The sequence below is a fragment of the Oxyura jamaicensis genome, chromosome 1 (genome assembly GCF_011077185.1).
Source record: "Oxyura jamaicensis isolate SHBP4307 breed ruddy duck chromosome 1, BPBGC_Ojam_1.0, whole genome shotgun sequence".
Taxonomy (NCBI): Eukaryota; Metazoa; Chordata; class Aves; order Anseriformes; family Anatidae; genus Oxyura; species Oxyura jamaicensis.
Genome location: NC_048893.1, coordinates 86,753,926 through 86,776,287, shown reverse-complemented (window position 1 = coordinate 86,776,287; position 22,362 = coordinate 86,753,926). Strand labels below are relative to the sequence as shown.

At 42.4% G+C, this 22,362-nt stretch overlaps 1 protein-coding gene across 1 annotated transcript; it reads right to left on the bottom strand.

Annotated features, from left to right (window-relative positions):
* Positions 1–785: 785 nt before the first annotated feature.
* Positions 786–21,448, bottom strand: CCDC80 (coiled-coil domain containing 80). Its single transcript, XM_035314913.1, has 8 exons — positions 20,751–21,448; positions 18,478–20,384; positions 14,645–14,801; positions 9,216–9,352; positions 8,420–8,568; positions 5,098–5,201; positions 3,920–4,000; positions 786–2,168 (listed from the first exon to the last, which is right to left on the bottom strand). The coding sequence occupies exons 2-8, from the start codon at positions 20,371–20,373 to the stop codon at positions 1,822–1,824; spliced, it is 2,871 nt and encodes a 956-aa protein (XP_035170804.1). The 5' UTR covers positions 20,374–20,384; positions 20,751–21,448; the 3' UTR covers positions 786–1,821.
* Between the last annotated feature and the right edge of the window lie 914 nt (positions 21,449–22,362).

Here is a 22,362-nt window from a genome sequence, read left to right as displayed (position 1 = left end):
TGGTTAGCTCCAGTCACAAACCTGAGAGGGGTAAGATGAATAGTATCCTGTGCTGGCTAGAGGTTGTGGCATGGAGGGTGACTTTGTACTGCCAAGGAACAACTGACAAGGCCCTGTGACCCTTTGACATTTGCCTGCCTCTCTGACATTATGAAAGGCAAGCAGGGTCTGACTTTTTATGACCAAGTTTCTGAGGAAAGCATCTGCTTTTGGGTAAACCTGTTGCTTTACCCAGTTTTGTGTCATTTTGCTGCCCCCTTCACTCAAAAAAAAAAAAAAAAAAGTAATAAATCAAACTACCCCACAGCTGAAAAAAGCAAAGGAAAGGGGGGGAAAAGAAAGGAACAGAAAAATGATAAATCTCATGTTGTGGAGCATGTTCTGGCCAGTTTTGAGCTGTAGCATGTACTTGTTCCAGTGTTGCTGCTGTGATGACAGAACCTAATGAGTGACCTGTTGCCTGTATGCATGAGAGGTGCATGTGTCCATACATGATGTGCACCCATGTCACAGATTACAAAAAAGGAATGTGCATGGTCAGGTGTGTCCTAAACATTAGAAGTGACCACTGTACCACTACAAAGGTTTGCATGATGCCATCACTTCAAGATATTGCTTAATCTTGCCAATGGGTCTTTAATGTTTAGAAATCTAACCAAAATGGTATTGGAGGCATGGCTGTGCATGGAGTTCGTGCAGCTGATTTCAGTGGAGCAGGATGGTACAACAGATCCAATGCCCAAAGGCACTGGGGAGAAGGGAGAAGAAAACCATTTCAGAAAACGTGGCAGAAATACAGCTGGTTTAGTAACAAATCAAATTATACCCAAACAATTCTATAAACATTTAGTCCAGATTTTTTTTATGGGGGAGGGTACGAGAAGAGGTAGGAAGAAATTTGAGGTTAGAGCAATAGTTTACTGAAGAACATTACTATAGAGAGCTAGTTACAACTCACTTAAAATATGTGAATGAGAATGCTATTTTTTTTTTCTGATGGAAAATAATACTTTTCAGTTTTCTGTATTTCATACAAAAATGTATTGTTGGTGTGTTCACTTAGCTCTCATTAACTGCCAGGTAGGCAGGACCTAAAAGAACAGGAACCCCAATTAAAAGACTTAATGGCCATGCAGCAAGCTTTGAGTTTAAGAGAACTTTACATTGTATTGTATTGGAATGAGTCCTGCCATAGCCATAAATTCTTACTTTCATTGGCAAAGTCAGCTAGCTACAATGCTGATGCGTTGTAGAAGGGTTGCTGTCTTTTTAGACAAGCTATTTCAAAAGAATTTTTATTATTAAAGAACCTGCCACATGCTACTTTCTTAACATTTCCTTTTTTAGGGAAAGTCCTGCAGTGTGATTCTTTGCTTGTCTTCGTCAGTACAATGCAAAATTCTCGCTTTCCAATAAATATTTTTTTCTCCTTAGAAAAAATATTACAAAGAGCATTGCAGTATTTGTTGGACAGTTTGTCTCCTGCCCTGTAGTAGTGTCCATGGACTGAGGCTGCGAGGACATTTTGTTTGGTTTTAATACAAACAAACAGCAACTGCTGATGCCCTTTGTTTATAAAGGATTAAAAATATAAAGGAGTCTTTATTGTTTAAAGCTTCAATACTACTGGTTTGAGTTGCTTCACTGTAAAGGCTTCTGCATTTTTGAGAAGGCAAATGACCAAAGTCCCTTGACTGTACAGTGGAAGGAGGAGGCATGGATATCTAGGTGGCCTGGAAAAACTTTCTGCAACTGGCCACCTATTGCTTGGATAGCTATTAGAAGACAGGCACGGGGCGGTCAGAGGCTAAGTTGCTCTTTTCAGTACGGGTATCCATGGTGGTAACTTCCATGGTGACGGTAGTCATCTTGATAACCTTCCTGGTATCCCTGGTGATAGCTATGGTAACCATACCCACCATACTCGTCGTCTGGGCACTGCATGCCGAGCGATTGCTGAATTGTCATCTCCTGTCGCCGAAGCTGCATGGAGTCAATCAGGTCGTACACGATTGCCATGGACCACATTGGAGAAGGATACCAGGATTTGACGTTTCCATCTTTCCCGACTAGGAGCATGGAGAAATATTCTGGGCTAATTTGGAAGTAATTTCGAATGTCTTTCACCAAATTAGCTGGGATGTCTTCTCGGTCTACAGTAGAGCTTCCTAGAAAGGAATTACGTAAAACAGCATTGACATTTTGGTTAGGCAAAAGTGACGTTTTTTAGTAGCGAAGTGAATTTGCAGTGTGAGATAGGATACAGTCCAGTAGCTGGCAGTGGAAGTTTCTTATTATTTGCAGCTTAGGACTTTCTGGTTCTGAAATGTAAGGCTACTGCACAGAAACCAAAGCTGTATTAACAGTTTTGTTAGGGTTAGTAAATGTGTTTTTTTCCTCTAGGCTGAAGCTGCTGTGGTGTGGCACACCTGTTCCTCACCCAACACGCGTGTATATCTTTGGTTCCCATGCAGCTTGAGTCACAGTTCATGTATGCAGAATGCAAATGTGAAAAATAGTCACACTGAAAGAAACCCCTGGAACAGAAATGTGGTTGTGTGGAGGATCGCAGCATAAATTTTCTGAGTCATTAATGGCAGTATGGAGCTTCACTCTTGAACTGGAATTGTGTGAATTATGGGATGTGGGAGATGCCATGTCCTCTTTAAAAACATATGTTCTGGTGTAGGTTTGGTGAACTCTGGGCTTGTAAGCATGAAGCTTGTACTGAGTAAGCGCATAGAAAGTATAAGACAACTAGAATCAGCGGACACCTATAGAGAGAGTTGGCTTAGTAACAGGTCTCTTATGAAGTGGCTTCGTGCTTACAAACTTGCTGAGGTTCCGCAAAGGAGGTCAGCAGATAGCTAAAGGTGGTCGGTCTTCAAAAGAAACTTTGATAATATGGCTGGAAGGCAGAAACAAGGTAGGAATAATACATAATCATTTCTTGGAGTGGAGGGAGGTAACCAGTGAAGCTCATAGTTGCCTGTGCTGGGACTAGTGCTTCTTCTAGAATAGAGCTTAGGGTTATGAAAGGCAGTTCCTTGAAAGGCTTGTTCACTGCTCGCTAATTGCCAAAAGCCAAAACAGATGTTAGAAGCTATAAGGAAAATAACACCAAAAAAAATAAAAGACTGTCATTAAAACCTAATGCTTGTGTCCATCTTGAACACTGCACACAATTCTGATTCTCTAACCTCAACTGGAAAAAAAAAATCAGAAAAGTATCAGATCTGCTTTCTCTGTTCTTATTCTTTCTTAGGCCTGGGCTTGTATCTGTTTGGGGCTAGAAGGACTGAGATGATTTCATGTACAGTGCTGTAAAAATGGCAATGGAATGAATAAGCCATTTCTTATCCTTCTGTCTCCACTGATAGGTAGTCATTGGGATTAGGTAGTAGAGGAAACTATAGCCTTTGAAATATACCCTGAAATTCTCCTGGCAGAGGGTTCTCCTAAGAATAGCTACCTGAATTAGCTTGCTGGGATGGACGTGTAAAGGAAGATGAACGACAGACCCATAGAAGAGAATGTGTTAGGTATGTTCTATAAGCTCTGCAAACTCTTGAGCGTGGAAAATGCATGAACATTTCTTTGTCATTGACAGCAGTGCAGGCAGAGGATTATACTTGTGATTGTATGTTTAGGTGAAAGATAAAGGTATGAGATGCCTTCCAGATCATCTTTGGGCTTTTCTATTCTGAAGAATCCATATACTGTTTAGCGCAGCTACACCAAGAAAGCTCATTTTTCGCTTGTGTGCCTTCTTTTTGTTCATTTGTTTGTGGTTTGTTTCAAGAAAAAATAAAAAATCCCAGTCATATCCATCCTTCTAAAGAAATCACAGCAAAGAAGCACTCAAACTGCATAATGTCCTTCATGGGTAGTACTAAAGAAAGTGGAAACAGTCACTTACCATTAATTGGATACAACTCTAAGACACCACCAATATCTTCTCCAACTCCTAGCAATTTGAGGATAGTTATATGGCGTAGACCTGTGGAAGAAGTGAAGGAGTTTTTAAATGAGACGTGATCTTTATGCGCGTTCTTGGGCAGATTTCAGTTTAATCAGCCAGGTTTATGCTTGCTGAATTAGCAGCCAGTCTCAGCAGTCCTCTATGAAAAAGAGTTGTTCATCCCAAAGACATTTGATGTCATTCTGTACCACAGGGATACAAGCATTAGACATACTAGTAAACTGCAGAAGCCACCCCCAAATTCAGAATTTTTGTTCACTGGTAAAGTTCTTACTTGTCATCCACACAACAGGAAAGTACTTAGAGGCAATAAGACCACCACAGATCACTGCAGTGAATGGCTTAGGACAGGCATTCACTTCTTTCATTTGTTCTGAGCAAGGCTTGGTCTGTTGCCTCTGCTTTGAAGCCCTTAGGGACTGTAGAAACTGCTCATGAAGTAAGAGTCTATATGATCTACAAAGTCTTTGATGTAACTGTTTTTACACAGTTAGAATGTATTGCAATAATGGCTTTGGAATAGGACCTGTTTCATTCTGTCTCCCCACTGACCATGTAGCCGGATCTTAAGTACCTGGTTGGGGAGCTGAAAAGATTGTTACTGGGTTGAAGTAGCTTCCATTAAGATTTTTTTTACAGGTTTAGGAAATGGAGGAAAGAAAAGAAAAAAAAAAAAACAAACAAAAAAAACCAGCTGATATCCATGCATCTCCCTGGTACCTGACCTAGGTCTGAGATGGCTACAGGGATCTGCAAAGGATCTTAAAGCATTGCATCTTTATTTGTCCAGTAAGAAAAAGAAGATATGCAAGCCGAAATGGTCGTGTTACTGATTTTCAGAGTTGTAAGCCTGAAGAGAAGCTTCAGAGTGCTAACCTTTCTGCTTCACACGAAGGATTCTAGGGAACACTTGGTTTAGTGGTGTTAGCTGTCAGAGTGCACCGTGCTACCTGCTTAGGACAGTATTTTCCAGTTATATTTGGAGTAGCTACAGCAAACTTTCCAGTTGTCAGGCTCCTCAGATTGTCTAGGGTCAGACTTGAGCAAAGGAATCCATCACATCACCAGGAAGGATGTGGTTTTGGGGAGCAAGAATATTATTTCCTTTGACTCACCAAAATTACAGGCCTGTCCGCTGAGAGCAGCGAGCTGCTGGGAATAAGCCCAGTCCTCATCACTGGGAGCAGAAATCACCACAAGCCGCCTCCTCCATCGGAACCTGGAAAGAGAAAGGAGTGCAACAGGGAACCATCACAACACGTGACTCGAGTGCTCTCAGTGTTCCTGTGCTGTGTGGGCTGAAATATATCTCTCACAGCTTCTGAGTAACAGCTGGGTGGGAGATCTTCCCAGTTCCATCCATCACTGGGAGAGGATAAAGCCTGTTTGAAATTTTACAGCTCCAGAACTCAAAGCATCTGCAGTTTTGCTGCATTTTGGCCAAACAAACACTGCAAAGCTTATGATCTTTGCTCTAAGCCACCTTCGGTAGATATAACACTACTGAGAATTGTGTATTCAAGTGCAAAAAGGACTCCTGTAGAATTTCTCACTAGACACTCTAGCTTTTATGTCATTCGCTGCTCCTGGAACTGCTCAGTGATTTTGCAGTCTGGGGTTGTCTGGGAATTAGGGTGTATCTTCATTTCAGACATAACTCATACTTCTGTGTAAATAGTCACTGACCTCTTTTTCTTCTTTACCACATTCACTCGAAATACCTTTAGTGTGTTTTTTAAATCTAAGCTTGTTTACATATATGTGGTAGTATGAGCTTGGGAGTATATAAGCCATTCATAGGGCAATATTTTCCTTTAATATGGGATGTCTCATCTGACCAAACTTGTGCACCAAGTATCACCTTCACTCCCAAAGGAAGGTGATGCCATAGGGACACTTGAAACCTTTAAAAATTCTAACTACAGAGTTAGTTAATGTTCTCCCAACAACCCCTTTTTTGAATAAAGGTACTTCTCCACTAAACCTAAATAAATCAGATTTATAGGAATTTGCAAAGCTGCAGGGATATTTTTATAAGAGGAAATGATGTTTTAAATGGATGCAGATGTTACCCTGTTACAATAATAGCCTGTCTTTCCGCAGCACCAAATGAAGACCTCAAAATAAAGGCTAATGCAATAGATCAACACTGTTCCACTAGAGAGAAGCTGGAAATAAGGTGGGACTTGCTCAAAGTCGCAGAAGAAATTGCTGAAAGAGCAGGGGATGCTCATGGCTAATACTTTGTCTTATTGGCTGACTGATGCTGCTTGTATTTTTATAATTAAAAAAGCAAATGCTTGAAAAGCAAAGCTCCCCAATTTTAATCTTGCCCAGGAGGAACAAGTAAGAAACATAGGCATGTGTATATGTGAATAGGAATGAGGAGCATTAAGAGTCTTATATATGATGTGAAGAAAAGAGGGAAAAATTCTTATTATTTTGAAAGTGGGTGAAAAAATCTTTGTGGTATTTTGTATAGCAAAAACACCTGGCTGCCTATAAACAAGGACTGAGACTGCAAACGTTGGAACACATTTTGTCTAGGGCATAAATCAGAATGATGTCTCGCCTGTGAGCAGCTTTAAGATACTCTAATGATGACTTTGTATTTTTTGAATATCTGCTTTATAGATGCATAGAGCTGGAAAGGTTTGAAAATCATTCAAGCTGTCTATCCTCCTGCCCCAGGGAAGCCTAATACCCAGCGTGCTTGTTTGGGGTCACATCTTACTGAGAAATTAATTTAGTTGGCCCTTCACAGCTGTTAGTTTACTAATACTAGTGTACAGATTTATGCCTTATTCCTGACAGCTGAACACACAGGCCAATACTTCTGTCCTAGCAAATGTGCCAGATCCTTCCCTGTGTGCACCCTGTTCTTCAACTTCCACCTTATTTTGCATCCCCTTCTGTTTTGTGAGCCCAGAGCAGCACAGCCAGTGTCTTGGGGCTACAGGAAGGCTTCCCCCCCTCAAAACTCAAGGATCTCCTGCTGGTACATGTGGCTTTTAAGCATTACTCAAGCGAGCTCTAGCTCTCAGTCTTCTTCCACTCCAGCCAGGGTTTTTAAGAACAACATCTGCATTATTATAACTGACGTCCCAAATGAGCAATGCCACAGAGATGATGCCAGGACCCTTGCTCAGCTGGGAAGATAATCTTGGACAAAGCTGGAATGAATCTTGCTGGGAATCTGCCCGGTTACCGTGGCTAGTGAAGTCCACCCGATACTTAAAGCCTGATGTCTATTTCACAGACAGCAGATGTATTCTGTGCAGTGGCAGTTCTGTTTATAGATGTACCACTCTGCATTTTTCCTGCCTGTTTTTCTAGCGTGTTTATTACTAGGGCTGTTTGCAAGCTAAGGAGGGTTTGGGAGCTGCCACTTTCTAGCATACAAGCCCTTTCTTGTGTTGGGTAGCTGTTTCCAAACTGTGGTTCTTCTTGGTGGTCTTGAGGATGAATCACTGAGACCTAAACAGGAGGCGGTGGGGAGGGTGGGGTACATCTTAAATGTTCTCTTTTCACTGAAGTGGCCGTCAAATTTTAAAATGTTTATGAACCAACAACCTATTCATTTGCCTGTTGCTCCATTTGCCCTCAAGTCGTAACACATCGTGCTGTCTCAAATATCCACATAGCCATCTGGCATTAAAAGTGTACCCCCCAAGGATTTTGACATTAGGTGAGGAGGATGCAGTAGTAGCAGGTAAAGCCTGGAGTGAAGAGGTAGCCCTAATTTCATGTAAATTACCCTTTAACAGAGAGGGCCATAGCTGCACAGCTGTTCTTTGTTCTTCCCACAGTCCAGACATGTTTATTTCCCAGTATTTAGGTCTCACAGGTAGAGCAGTAACACAGCATATAGAGACTGCATAAACAAAACTGTCTTGCTACAGAAGGTCTCAGACATTTTACAAGAGACATCTGCAAGACCTTTAATACTATGTATGACTAATACTGGCAAAGACCAACTGTTATCTCAAGCTGGATAAGAAGGAAGTTGCAGAGAATTAATTACTGATTCAAGCTACATGAAAGGGATTAGAATGGCATTAATGTGATTGTCATGGTTGATGGCTGAAATATCAACACTGTGCTTCATTCAGAACACTGAACTGACATCTGTGAATTAATCCTTATTTGCCATTCTAATGCAAATCAACGTCGTTATCTCCATGTCATGGTGGGGGAACCAAGATACAGAAAGTTACTGTCCAAAAAATGTGCAGTCAGTCAGGAAATACAACATGCATTTTGACTCCTAGTGCTCTGTGCAAGAGTGCATTCTGCTGTGGCTGCATCTCTGTACTTGCCTAACACTGTTTATACAGAGGAATCTATATTAAAAATTGTAAAAGTAGTTGGATAGGTATTTTTCCAGTAAAATAGAAATTTTTGGAACTAGCAGCAGATAAGAGCAGAAGGTAATACCTGGATAAGAAGCTCTCAAGGGATTGTTTTTTATCTTCTTTGCAGACAATGCCCTCTTTTTTCTGTCTTTCCATGTCTTTAATTCTTGACTGGAAGGTGTCAATCAAATCAAACACGGACTTCATTGCTATGGGTACTTCATAGTATTGCTGTTAAGCAAGAAGAAGAAATGGAAAAAGGATACACATAGTAGCAGTCATTTTGCATGTATCACAGCACAGCAGGATATACAGAGATTAAAATATCCCCATTTACACCCAGGTAACAAGACCTAAAACAGATTATAAATCACGGAAATACTCTTATTTTAGCAGTCAGACTCTTCTTTGGAAGTGACGTATTGCGAGTACTTGTTGAATGTGATAAGGGCAGGCCATTGCAGGCAATAAATGGTCGATACATTCTTCTGTAGGGCCCTTCAACTAGAGCATTGCCCATATACAATATGTTGTCATCTTGTTGAGCAACCATACTGTGTTTTAGGACACCATGTACTGCATCAAAACCCCCTGCCTGTCCTTGCAATGTCAACTCACCATCTCAGCAGAAAACCACAATTCCTGAAATTTCTCATCTGCAGAACATGAAGATAGCTGATTCCTGAAAATTTCTCTTACTGTCCTTTTTCTTATTACCCAGCAATGACAAAGTTCTGTACCACTCTCTTCTGTGCCTGACATGCAAGCCTATAATTTCCTGTTTGTTTGTTTTGTTTGGTTGGTTGGTTGGTTGGTTGGTTGGTTTGTTTTTTTCATATTTTCCAATGCCTTTTCTTTCCAATAGGCAAAACCCTCACCTTGACTTTCATGTCAGTGTCCGTCAGCACCATGAAGAAGTCATTGTAGGTCATCCCATACTCTTTCCTCAGCTCACTGATAAGCTGCTGATCCACAAGATCTTCATCCTCTATCACTTTCATGGGCTTTTCATTATCTTAATACAAAACAGGAGAAATAAAATTAGTCATGGAATTGCACAGCATGCTGACTTCAATTTCACCTTGAAATAAAGGGGGAGATTCATCTTCCAGAAGCCCTCTGCCCACTGCACTGACAAGATCTTCAAAACCACCACTATGGCAATGTGCTTTTTAGCTGCCAGGTTTTAATCCCAGTATTTTCAGAACATCAGTTTACCTTAGGGCACATGTACTACGGCATTCACCTTTTCTACTTTTGAGAAATGTTGGTTGCCTGCTCTTTTCTGGTAAGATGTTTTAGATGTATTTTTACATTTATATGCATGTGTTAATCATTTCTCCAGCTCCTGAAATGCAGCCACTTCTGCAGTAGAAAATAGAAACTGTTTGACAGTTTAGGACAGGAGCTGGAAAGCACCACATCCAAATGAAACAGCACAGAGAATTTGGGTCAGTAAAATATAGTTAGAACAGCTTAAAGTTGGCCAGGACTCTAGAGTGTCTTCCAGTCTTAAAAAATGACGGGATGTTTAGTGACTACAAGAAACCAGAAAATGCTTAATGTATCTCGAATACTGCAGCTCTAGCTCTTTAGGTCTCCACAAATACCCTGCTGTGGCACTCCTCCAACTGCTTGCCGATGTTAATTTCCCATTCTAGTATCCTAATGGTAAAAAACATAATTTTGACAGTGATTTTGTATATACTCATTGCTCTACCTTAAGAAAACATTCAGACTGGCTTGGAAAAAAAGCAGACTGTAATTTCATTTTGAAAATTACAGAGCTATTAAATGTCCAAGTTATTCAAATGGTAAGAACCAAATATTTGAAAAGATTTTTAACTCAAAACTTTATGCCTCTTTTCCTGTGCTTAACATGAAATTTCACTAATCTGATCACTCCAAAATTTCTCCCTAAAAGTTTCACCCATTTCACCATTTTCAAATGATTTTCCATCATTTGGTGGCAAATACCAAAATAAATTCCCAGTATACATTTGCGAAGTTAGAGCTGTGTGACACATGACAGAGATTTGAAATGTGTACAAGACAAGCCTGTGGAGGTAATGAGGTTCCTTACTTCCCTTAGAGCCAGAGTGCATTAGGGCCAAGTCCTGAAAGCCTCCATGTCATCAGCTCAGCATCCAGCCCAGCACTGTACAGCTGTGAGAGTGCTGGAACTGGCCTCTGTATGAAACTGTGTGCTTGGAAAGCTAAAGACAGGCTAAGCCACTCAAAAAGTGAAATGAAGCACCCCGTCAACTGGGGGCCAGAGAGCTGTCTGCAAATGTTACTTGTTATGCCCTATGACAGCTCTGGGTTATAAATATTCATATCCACACTTCAAAATCCCAGCCGTGGCTTAAGGGACCTGCCTGAAGTCAAACAGAGACACCACAGCCAGTCAAGAGCTGGGATACAGAGGTACAACTTTCCCATCCCCTGCTCCATCGTTATTCACCAGCAAATAGACATGAGATGAACACATCTGCATTGATGCTGCATACAGCAGCAGAATATACTTTTTCAAGAACAAATGTTGTATATTTTGACAATATTTGACTCATTAAACAATATGGAATTTTAAACTATTTTCTAAACATCCACCGCCTCCAGGATCTGATTCAAATTTTGCAGTAGGTCTAATCTGTGTAATAGGCTGGATGAATCTTCTGAATTAGATATTTGGGAAGATGTTCAAATCAGAAACTGCCCTTTAGGTTTCATACCTTGGACCTGCTTCTTGCAGAAAAACAAGACAAAACAGCAAATATTTCAATTTGGTTATAGTAAGTAAGCAAGCTGTAGGCATAATTTGTATGGTTGTACATGGGTTTATGTACCTCAGTTGAAAGTTTTGTAAAGAATTACAGGAGGTGTTATAAATTCCATATTAGATGTGTTGCTGGATGTGCTAATTAGTTATTCACTTTTTAAAATATTTGCAAATCATGCATCAATGCTTCATAAGCAAGATTTACATCTTACTAGTATCAAGCATAACTATTAAAACATAGACTAAAATTCGTATTTATGCCTGCAATTTTCTCCCAAAGCAAAATCAGGGCTATCCAATTGGCCTGTATGGAGGTAGAATAATGTAAGAGGAACTGGTGTGAAACACGACTGAAAAACAGCTGTGGTGCAGTACCTTATACCAACTGACTCACGGCATTATTCTGCTTTAAAGACTGTAGATAACAACATGAAGATAGCACTCAGGTTGCACTGTTGGGAGACTGTCTTTCAACACTCACAGTGTAAAGAAAATTAAATTAAAAGAATAATAGAGAAAAATGTTTTTAGGGGAAAAAAGGGCTGGTTTGCTTTGCAAACTTTGAAGTGATTTCTGGGGAGGAAAAAAAGAAATTAAACTAAAAAATCTATTATTTTTCCAATTAATTACTTGTCCCCATCCTTCACTGTCATAAAGGACATGTGGGGTCAGCCTAAATAACAACAGAGTTGGGACTGCCTGATACTACCTGCAAAATCTTTGCTGTTTCTGGAAAGGTCCCTGAAAGAGTAGAAACTTTACATCTTTAGCAACTAGACATGGGAAGATGAGTTACTCTTTACAAAAAAAATCAAATGAGGTTGCGGAGAAGTTCAGCAATTTGTCGTGGCAGTACAGTGGCCTAATAGGTTGTGTGCTGGCTTTGGTAATGGGGTGGCTGTGTTCTAGCCTGGGGCTGGTGTTTAGTTCACTGAAGCCCAGTTCCCAGGAGTTGGGGAAAGAGACCAAAAGGATGATTTGGGGTGAAGAGAACTCTGCACAGAATTCTCAGCTTTTCTGCCATTCCAGTGGGAAACTGGAAAATGCTCTTTGGTTTCAGGATGAGCTGACCAAGGCCAAACAGTGCTAATAAGCTCTTTCATTAACTAATTCTAAATGTATTTGAAATTTCAGGTAAAAAGTCTTTTCTATGGGTCTTTCTGTTTTTGTCACTTACAGTTCAGTAGCACAGCAAGTCCCAAGACGTAGGACTGGGGTAAGTAGGCCCTGTCATGCTGGGTGCTAAGGCTTCTCACTACAGCATAAATACTGGGAACAAAATGTTTGTTGGGAGCTTTTACAGTTTGTGGTGCTGACAGAGGTTGAGCCAAGAGGAGGCCATGCAAACAGAAAGGGCAGAGGAGAAGGGGACGAAGGATAGAAAGGTGTTTGCATTAATTAAACTATTTAAAAAGTTCATGATCAGGCATTCTGAGCAAAAATGTAAGGTGAGCTTTCATGTAAGGTTTAACTTACGCCCTGCTGTCTCCTGCCTTTCTTTAACAAGTTAATTCCTGCTCTGAGATTTCCTCTGTTACACACATTTGTGTGGTTTGGGGAAAGTTTGGGCGTAAGTTAAGTTTGGAACAGGCTGAAAGGGTCTGTCACTCTAACATGGTCTATGACAGAGGGAATGGCTGTTTATTAGCCAGACTGGTGCTATATATAAACCTAAACAGTCCATACAGATTGGTCTAGGTACACAAAAAGTGACCTTGAGAAACCTTGGCCTGATGTGGAAAATCCTGTGCCACTCCAGATTTGTCAAGGAGGTGCACGAACGGACAGTCTGGCTGGATATGTGACTCCGTGTTGTTCAGGGACACAAGTATGCTGCTCTCCCATTAGGTCCCCTCTGAGAGTGTTAGAGGCATGGCTGGAAGCCAGGCATAGTTCTGTAATTTTCTGGCCGGTCGTATGCCAGACCTGAAATACCCTGAAAGAGACGGTTGATGGGAGCATTACGTGGTCCTGAGCTTTCCATTCCATCTCATATCTTTTCTCAAGGTCTGGTAAAGCCAAATAAAGTTCCAGAGGAAAGATGTGGAGAATTATAAGCAAGGTGAGTAGTTCTTATACTATTCCTTTGCTTTGGTCCAGCAAAGCACTTAAGCTGGTATTAACCTTTAGATGCAGACAGCAACAGGACTGTTTACATGCTTCAAGAGATACCTAAGCTTAAGTGCTTTGCTGGACTTGGACCTGAAGTCTTTGTCCAAACCCTGCCATAAGGAAAGGAAAGGTTCTTGCTGGTTTTGGTGTTTCCCCAGGACCTGAGCACTGACACCAGTTGTTTTCAAAGCTACCTCAGAGAGGTAGATGCTCTGTGCCATCTGTAGATATGGGAACGTGCGTGTAAAGAAAGTAGTACTAGAGAAGTCTGACTGAGCTAATTTGCAAGACCTGCATACTCTGATTTACAGTGCCTCCAAAGATTAATTTCTTTGTGATAGCCAGCAATTAACAGTCACACCGATGGGTGTCTTGCTTTAAGGGTAAAGAGAGGCTAGAGGAATTAAAATGGTAAACCTTTAAATAATCAGGTACACTGGTACAAATTTGTAAGGTTGTACATACCTAGAGACTATGGCTGAAATCTCCTACCTCTTACTAGCAGAAAGGGGAAAATGTGCCTGGGCCTCTCCTGTGGAGAATGTTCACTTTTTGAGCATCTCAAAATCAGCTCTGAGGTCTAGAAAAGCTGATCCTGGGCAAGAAAATTTCTACTTCTGCTAGGCAGACCCAATGCAAGGGGTCTCCCTAGCAGACCTCTCTCTGTCCTGGATTTAGTGAATGTGTGCCTCCACAAAATTCAACTTTTTCCATGGTCTTGTGAGAAGAGAAAAGGCATAAAAAATGTTACATGGTAGGACAGAGAGGTAACAGTATTGAAATTCAAAACAGGATTAGCTTGGGCCACATTCTGAATATAATCTCAAACATTTCCCTTCAGCCTCTTCTGTCCCCAGCCTCCTCTCCTTCATGACAATAGCCAGTTTATTAAATAGTGTTTAAAACATGCTAGCAAGTATCTAGCCACCCATGCCAGGCATCCTGCAAAAAACAATGGTGGAGTTGCGTTAGGAGAGCCATTCAGTTAGACAGTGAGGTTGATATTCAAGTTATTGGTAGAACTGAGCCTAACTTCCACCTTCTGTCCCATGCCCTCATCACATTTTTAGGCCTTTTTAGTGTTTAACTGTTCTACTGATTTCATAAATTACCACAAAGAAAGCTGGAGGTGCTCAAGTTACAGCACTGGAAGCCCAAGCATGGAAAATACCAGAGGCACTTACGTAAATACAAAGTGCGGGTAGTCAGCATGGAAGAGAAAGAATGGGTTTGAAAGTGTTGCTATACCATAACAAATAGTCTTGCTTAGGTCCTGACCCAAGGTGGGGAAATTCCTCCCTTTGCTATCTGCTATTGTGCCCAGAAGGTGGAAAGAAAATATTAAAAACAACAACAACAACAACAACAAAACAAAAACAAACAAACAAACAAACAACAACAACAACAAAACGGAACCTAGCTGGAAGTGGTCAATTTTCATGCTGCTGTTGTTCATGGTGCCAAAAATTGTAATGACTGAGATTTTCCTCGTTGCCATCTTGCAGAAGCTCTCCAGGTATTCATCTCGCTGCTGAACATACATGTTGTTGTCTGCCTTGGGAGTCGTGATCAGCTGGTTGGTGGCAGAGACAAAAGAGCTTGTTTAATATAAGGAATGAAACAGGTGACTATTTCACTGAAGGAGAACTAGGCACTGCTTGCAAACTGGGCTTTATTTTCCATGGAGCTGTTGGCTGCTCTGTAACTTTATTTTGCTTGTGTAGTGTACATTTTGGACCAGGCCTGTCCCAGAGGTGTTCAGGTAGTTACAGGAGAGCCATAGGAAGCATGGTTAGCTGGTGGCACCTGCTCTTCTGCCTCTCCACAATACTGGTAGAAGAAATGGCACTGGGTTTTACATAAAATCATGTACCCTCCTACTATCCCTTGCCTTGCCATGTCTCCCCCTAGGCTTCAGGGGTGCAACAAATCTAGGATTCCCCCCACTCACTCACACTGGGAGCAATGCGAACATGGCAGCCATCCTGGCCTTATCCCATGTTCCAGGCAAGGCTCCTTGTGGCTGTTTTGGCTATCACAGCGCAAATACAACTAGGGCTTCATGCATACTTCTATAACTCTATAGTACTCTATTCATTTCAAAGTCTCCTAACAGAGACTTAAAAATTGTAAAGCACACAACTCAGATCCTTCATCAGTGACTAGGATTGAAACATCCCAAGAAAGGTGTGTGTGTAACAACATGCAGTAGTCCTACGCACCAGTCTCCAGCAGAAGGGGGGGAGGAAAGCCCCAGCTCTAGCAACATAAACATCCTAACTTGCATTAGTGAACTGCTATCAAGTGCCTGCCACCAATTCCCCAAACACAAAGGGAGTTGGAATCCAAATTTTATGGTTTGGGTTCATAACTAATCATCAAAATCCTTCAGTTGCAAACTTATGCTTCGGTCTGTATCAGGTGCAGTTGTCTCCTAGCTACCCTCTTAAGCTTGTAGTGCCTGAAGGCTAATTTTTATGATACACTCCTTATAAATCCAGTTAATCAATGGACTGAAATGCAGGAGACATTTATTGGCTTAAAAGATCTGACTAGTTTATAGAAAGGCCCCCTGGCATAGCTATAGCACTGGGACATGAGAGTGAATGAGAATCGGGCACAAAGAAAATTTGATTTCTGGGCCATAGCAAGTAATACATTGCATTTAAATCGCACAGAAATACTTCATATATATATATATATAAGATCATGAAAAGGATTTGAGGACTGAGATTAAAACCAAACTATTGGTTTGTATTGTCCTCTTAGGTTCAGAGGTCATAACTAGGAGCATACAGTGAAGTCTGAATTAGACCTGCTTCATTGAGCCTTGCAGAATAAAGCAGGGAACATTTAAGAGGCAAAGCAAACTTCTTATCAAAGCTTTGTTATAGGACTGTTTTAACCCAGGCAGTATATGTATTTTATCTACGTGCATTTGCATGCATGTGTGTGTATGTGCGTATGGGTGTATATAGGTGTGCATGTGTGTGTAAGTGCTATATATAAACCATCAGCCTACATTTCATCACTACAGAAAAATAAACAAAAACTCACTAAGCCAAGACTTCTCAAAATAAGTAAGACTGCACCACCAACAAAACAACATAGAGGGGTGGGGCTGCAGGGCTCAAAACCCATATGCTTTTTCAGTTTTTGCAGTTAGGTCCTATATCTGCCATTAATTGAGCCTAACCCAGATTAGCCTTCAGAAGTCTGGATGTTTGAAATGCCCACTTAAATCTGTAGTCTGAAATCCATAGTGATGCATAGGACTTAAAAGCGTGTGTCTCTCAAAATTCTCTTGCACTGGGAGAGGACTGAAACAATGTCCTTAGGAGCCGGTCTCCTAAAGAGGCTGAAAGACAACAGTATAGCAACGCAACAGGGAATAGCTCAGGTAGAACCACTTCTGGAGCAGTGTGGGCTAATCCTTTACCAAGGGAATTTGAAGACTCATGAATGGCAGAGTTCATCCAGCTGGAAGGACTTATCCTAAGGGAACTGAATAGTGTGATCAGAAGGGATGCAAATAGGCATGTATATGTATTTAAAATATTGGAAAGTTGTTTTCATGTGCCATGCGTAGAAAAGAGACAGCAGGCTTCAGCCACTGCTTTACTGTTGATTAAATCAAACCTATCCTTCAAGAAACTTCAGGGCAAGCAGGCTGAGGGTCGTATGAGATATTGGAGAAATAAAGTGCAGCATGGTATTATCATTTCTCCCTAGTGAGTTCTGATCTGACAGCTTGAGATTGTGCAACTCTTCTCTTGGAGATCCAGCTGAGAGGTGGCCTAGTATCAAAAGGTTCAAATTTCAGACCATCCTTTAACTTTCTAGGACTGTGTTGTTGTAATGAATTCGCAGTCTGACATCTGTAAGCTCAACTTTTGGCATATTTCATATTTGTTTTTATTTGTCATGATGCTGCACATATTCTTGGAAGCCACAACATTGAGATACATGGCTAAGATCCCAACTTCCTTGCAGTTTTTCTCTCTCAGCTTTTGGTTTGGTTAACTATTGATTAACATGTAACTAATAGGCAATATTTGCAAAGTTCAGTCAAGTTCACATTTTTCAAATATATAGCTCTTCACTCACAGCTGCTAGCTCTTCACAGCCCCTACAGCTGGAAGAATGGGGAGGGGAAGAAGAAACTTGGATTCTGCTCAGGTTTGTTAATCATCAGCAGAATGATTAATTAAATTCCAGGGATTGAAATCTTGGCTTGGCATCTTAGCTATTTGTATTGGAATATGGTGCATCAAAGTCAAAACTATGTTGTGACACTGACAGCTGGACAATAATTATCAAAGAGGCCAGCTTGCAGTGAAATAATTGCAAGAAACTAGCTCCTATAATAATATTTTTAAATAATTATTTTTCAAAGTGTACCTTTCAGGGTATGTGCCATCTGCCAGGAAAAACATTTGTAGTACAGCTAAAACTGTTTCCTGTCCCAGGTGAAGTGTTTTTTTAGATAAGTAGTTGAAAAAACATACAACACTCTTAAACCCTGGGAGAAGTAACTCCAGACCATGCTGAGTTTCTAAGACTTGAAAGCTTACCATAGAGTTATAGTTTTATAAAAACAGCAAGGGGGAAAAAATAAAGTTTGTATGGGATCTCTGAAGATATCTAGGGGATGTGAATGCCAAACTCCCATGTGAAATAATGGGAAATGTAACAATTCTACTTCAGGGCATCTGCTCATATGCCTTTGTGCATATTCTCCATCAGCCGTGCACTTGTGCTGCCAAGTACACGTGGCTTGCTTCCAGTTTTAGGACACCAGCACCAATACAAACCAGGTGTGCCAGCTGGCAGGATGCGCTGAGCACTGAAATGTGGTAACATTGGCAAGTACCCCGAAGCGATGAGTGGATGTAATCCACAATGGACCTTCATTTTATCGATCATAACTGTACAGATCCTGACACCTACACATCCACTGGAAACAAGATAATCTGGTGGCTATATGGTAGCCTATGGGAAGTGGCTGGGAAAAGGTTTTAGCCTAATTCCTGTCTGAAATATGTTCATACTGTACATAGGATTTCCAACACGAGGCCATAAAAGCTTCTCTGTTGGAAATGATCCTCCATGTCTAGAGATTTGACTTCTTAAACTCAACAAAAAAGAATAATACAAGAGCACCATAATCTTTTGGTTCCTCATTTTCCTACTAGGAGGGAGATGTGACTTCATTTATGAAATAAGATTCAGATGAACAAGTTACTTACAATGAGCCGCCTTTTGCCTTCAAAATATTCCAGGAGGTCAGTCACTGATTTCCTGGGAGGCTGTAAGAAAGGCTTCTTGTTGGGCTTGGGGAAATCCTCATTCTCTGTCCTGCTCCCCTTCTTGCTTTTTTTGCTACGGTCTTTGTCCTGCTTGCTCTTTTTCTCAGCTTTGTCCTTCCTGGACTGCTTCTCACTCTTCTGCAGCTTGTCAGGTCTGTCCTTCTTCTTCTTCTTCTCAGGCTTATCCATTCGCTCATGCTTCTTTGACTCTTTTCCTTTCTTTGAAGGAACACTTCCCACTGTGATCTCTTCATCTAAATGGGGACTAGCGGGCTTGCTGGGGTCATATTTATCTTCATATTCATTGCTCAATATCTTTTCTTGGGTCTTCTTTTTTGGTGGTTTAGTCTTGGTTGGCTTGTGTTGCCCTGGTGTGACATTCAGGTCCCTGTGGTTGTAGTCCTTCCTGTCCGTTCGGTTATCTTTAAACCTACTCACACTTGCCTTCGTGTAGTGCACCGAGGGGGCTGTAGGGACTTCAGTGAAACTCTCATGGCGGCCAGCTTTGCTTGGTTTCCGTGTGGCCACTGGCTGTTTCTCCGGGTGGCCACGCTGCCGGTCCTTGCGGTTTGCCTTCCACACAGGAGAGTAGAAGTCCTCAGAGGCCGCAACGCGTGGTGTGGTGGTCTCAGCGGCTGCCGGCGGCCTGTGGTACTCCGTGATCGTGTGCGACTTTGTGGTCCAGGTCCTCTGCGTGGTGGGGAGGGGGGTGGTTGTCGTTGTAGGCCTGCTTGCTGTTGTCACTGCACGGGTGGTGGCCCGGGTGGTTGTGGTGGTGGTAGGGAGGGTAGTGGTCCTTACTGTGGGCAGAGGAGTAGCCACGGTGGTTGTCATTGGTTTCCTCATGGTTTTGGTCCTTGTCAGCTGGTTGTTGCTCCTCCTTGGCTCCTCCTTCTTTGCTGACACCTGGACATGTCCACCGCCAGGGGTAGGTTGGGTGCTGCCCCCGTTATTGTCTTCCTCAACCACTTGTCCCTCCACCCCAGCTGCTTTGCAAGTCTGTATGAAGCCCTTCTGCCTCATCTTCTCAATTTTTCTGATGGGGTTCTGGTCAATGACTTCATACATGGCCTCTAGCCTGACTGGATAAGGGTACCTTTCCTCCACCTGCAGAGTTTTCTTCAACAGCACCATGCCAAATTTCCCCTTTTCCAGTTTCAAGAAGCTCATGAGCTTAGGGATGAGGGCAGGATCTAGTGGCTGTTCCAGGATTTTTCCTTCATTGGTTATCCTTCTGACTTTTCCCCCTTCTTCCCCTTCTTCATGGAACAACACAATCTGCTGGATGTGCCTCTCAGCCAGTTCGCAGTAAACGTCATTTTTCAGCAGGCTCATCATGAGCCGGTAGTAGCCTTCTGAGGCGTGGGGGGCAGAAATGACCCACACCCGATTTTTCCCAGCAAAGCTGGCCAGGACATTGGGGGAACTTGACCCCGAAGGGAAGCGTGCTACCCGTGATTGTGCGGCAGTAGATATCCCTTCGTCCTTAATCATCTCAGATTTGGAGTATTTGGCTGTGGCTGTGAGTCTCTGTATCCGTCTTGCTCTGGTGCCCATGCCCCTGGGGTGGGAACGTGCTTCCTCTTTCAGGAGACTGGCAGGTGCCTTTGGAGGTGCTGAAGAATCCCTCTTGGTGACAGGGTGTTGGGGATTCGGGCTCAGACTCCTCGGGGATGCTCCAGACCTTCTCAGGAGGCTGCTTGGAGCCCTGTAAGCCAGAGGCACTTTCCTAGCTCCATGGCTCCCTCTCTCTGCTAGCCTCCCCGTCTTCTCAGAGCTGCAAACTAGCCACGCTGCCCACAGCAGGGCTAAGCTGAGAGCTGGCCTCCAGTTCATTGTGCAATCTGCTTGCAGGGAGGAGGAGGAGAAAAAGTTAGATGTTAACAGTGTGATGCTATCTTGCACAAGTGTTTAAAACAAAACAACAACCACAAAACAGAGGCTGGGGAGTTTCAGTGATTTAAGGGTGGTAGTTACACCTCAGCCCTGCCCTGGTGGTTTTATAGTTTACAGGTTGTTTTGGGGAAAGCACAAAATGGATCATTTTATGCAAAATGAGATCATCTGTCTGTAACATGACTCTGTCCAAAAGGACACTGCGATCCACATCCTCCTTTCTCTCTCTCACACTCTCACATACACACATGCAAGCACACACAGAGAAAGGGTCCAGTACATAGAAGAGAAAGCCAAGAGTTTGACTTGAGACTTACACTCCCAGGGAACTTCCCCTTCCCGAGATGAGGTTTCACGTCTTTTTCCTTTAAAAGGAGAGCAATGCCATACAGCTTTGCTGCTGCTCAGTGATTTATCCTTACACAGCCCAGCAGGTCCCAGAGCCCGTCCGTCTACTCGTGTATCTTTTAACTTTCTTTTTTTTCTTCACCTTCTCGACAAGTGGGACAAGGCGAGTGGAAGTTTCCTTTGGGATCTCTGCTTCTCCATTTACCTGCAGGTCTGGCTTCTTTCTGTGCCGGTTACCCGCACAGGCAGAGATTTCATTTAAGGAAAGGGAACTCCCAGCTGCTCTGAGTCCCTCTCTTTTAAACTTCCCCAAGCCTCCTTCCCACTCCTTGCTTCCTCAGTCCGGTTTAGCTCCTTTGTTTCCAGAGAGGAAAGCACCAGCATTAATATATTTTCCAGGCTGAAGAAAAACACAGGAATGTGATGTTTGAAAAAAAAAAGGACGCTTCCCGTTCCCCTTTCTCCACACTCAGACAAAAGCAAGTTGTGAAAGTCTCGTCTTTTCTTCTCCTTCCCTTCTTGGCTGGCTATGGTCCCAGAAATGTCAGTGTAACCCCAGCCCTGCTCCGAACCAGCCTCAGACAACGGTGGCCACTGGAAATGGGGGAAACTTCACTCAGGATTTAACAGCTCAGCAGAACCCGCCTCCTCCCCACTCATACACAGGGAGGGAGGAGGAGGAGGAAGGCTCTGGGGGCTGAAACACTGCACAGCATCACAGAGCACTTCAGAGAGGGTGACTCCAGCCTTAACTCTTTCCTTCACGTTGCCCAGCTCCCTTGCGATCCCCGGTCTTGTCTTTCTCCTTCCTCCCATTAAACAGGCACTGGCTGAATAAAAAACAGCCCTGTGAGAAGTGCCTTTCCCCATCTGTGTCAGTAACAGCTCTGGTGTTTAGGAGTTACTGCTTTTTAACCCTATTGTTTCTGCCTCCTGCTCCCCTTTTCCCTGTTTGTTTGCTTTCTGGGAGTTCTCCAGCGAAACCCAATTTCGCTTCACTTTCCAACCAGTTTCTCTTTCAAGTTCTCATGCATGTCAGTGTGGTCATTTCTGCAAACATATACAGGCATGGCTGTTTGCTCATTTGTAGTTTTTAAAGAGAGCAAGATGTTTACTGTATTACAGCACTAAAATTAGGGTCATGTGTATTTCCCATGAATGTACACCAGCAGTTAAAAATAATAATAATAAATAAATTGCAAAAATGCCTAAAGAGGCATGGATACAGACAGGGTCATGTCCTTTGCTCTCTCTTCATGGTGTAAATGACACCATTCTATTGAGCTGACGTAAACTGGCACAGCTATGCTGCCAGCACCTGGTCTTCAGCTGATTCACACTGGCTTCAGTGTGTCATGAACTTTACGTGTAAAACACTGCTTAATGGTAGTTGATGGATAGCAACTGAAAACAACAAGGATCTGAATACTACTTTTATAATCTTCCAAGATTTCACTTATTTATAGCGATGCTGTTGCATGGCGTGGAGGTAAGGGAGGATGCTACATGGCTGCGCTCACATGAATATGAATGCAGAAAGGCTCAGCCCCTCCCAGAATATCATATCCTACATCAGCCAGG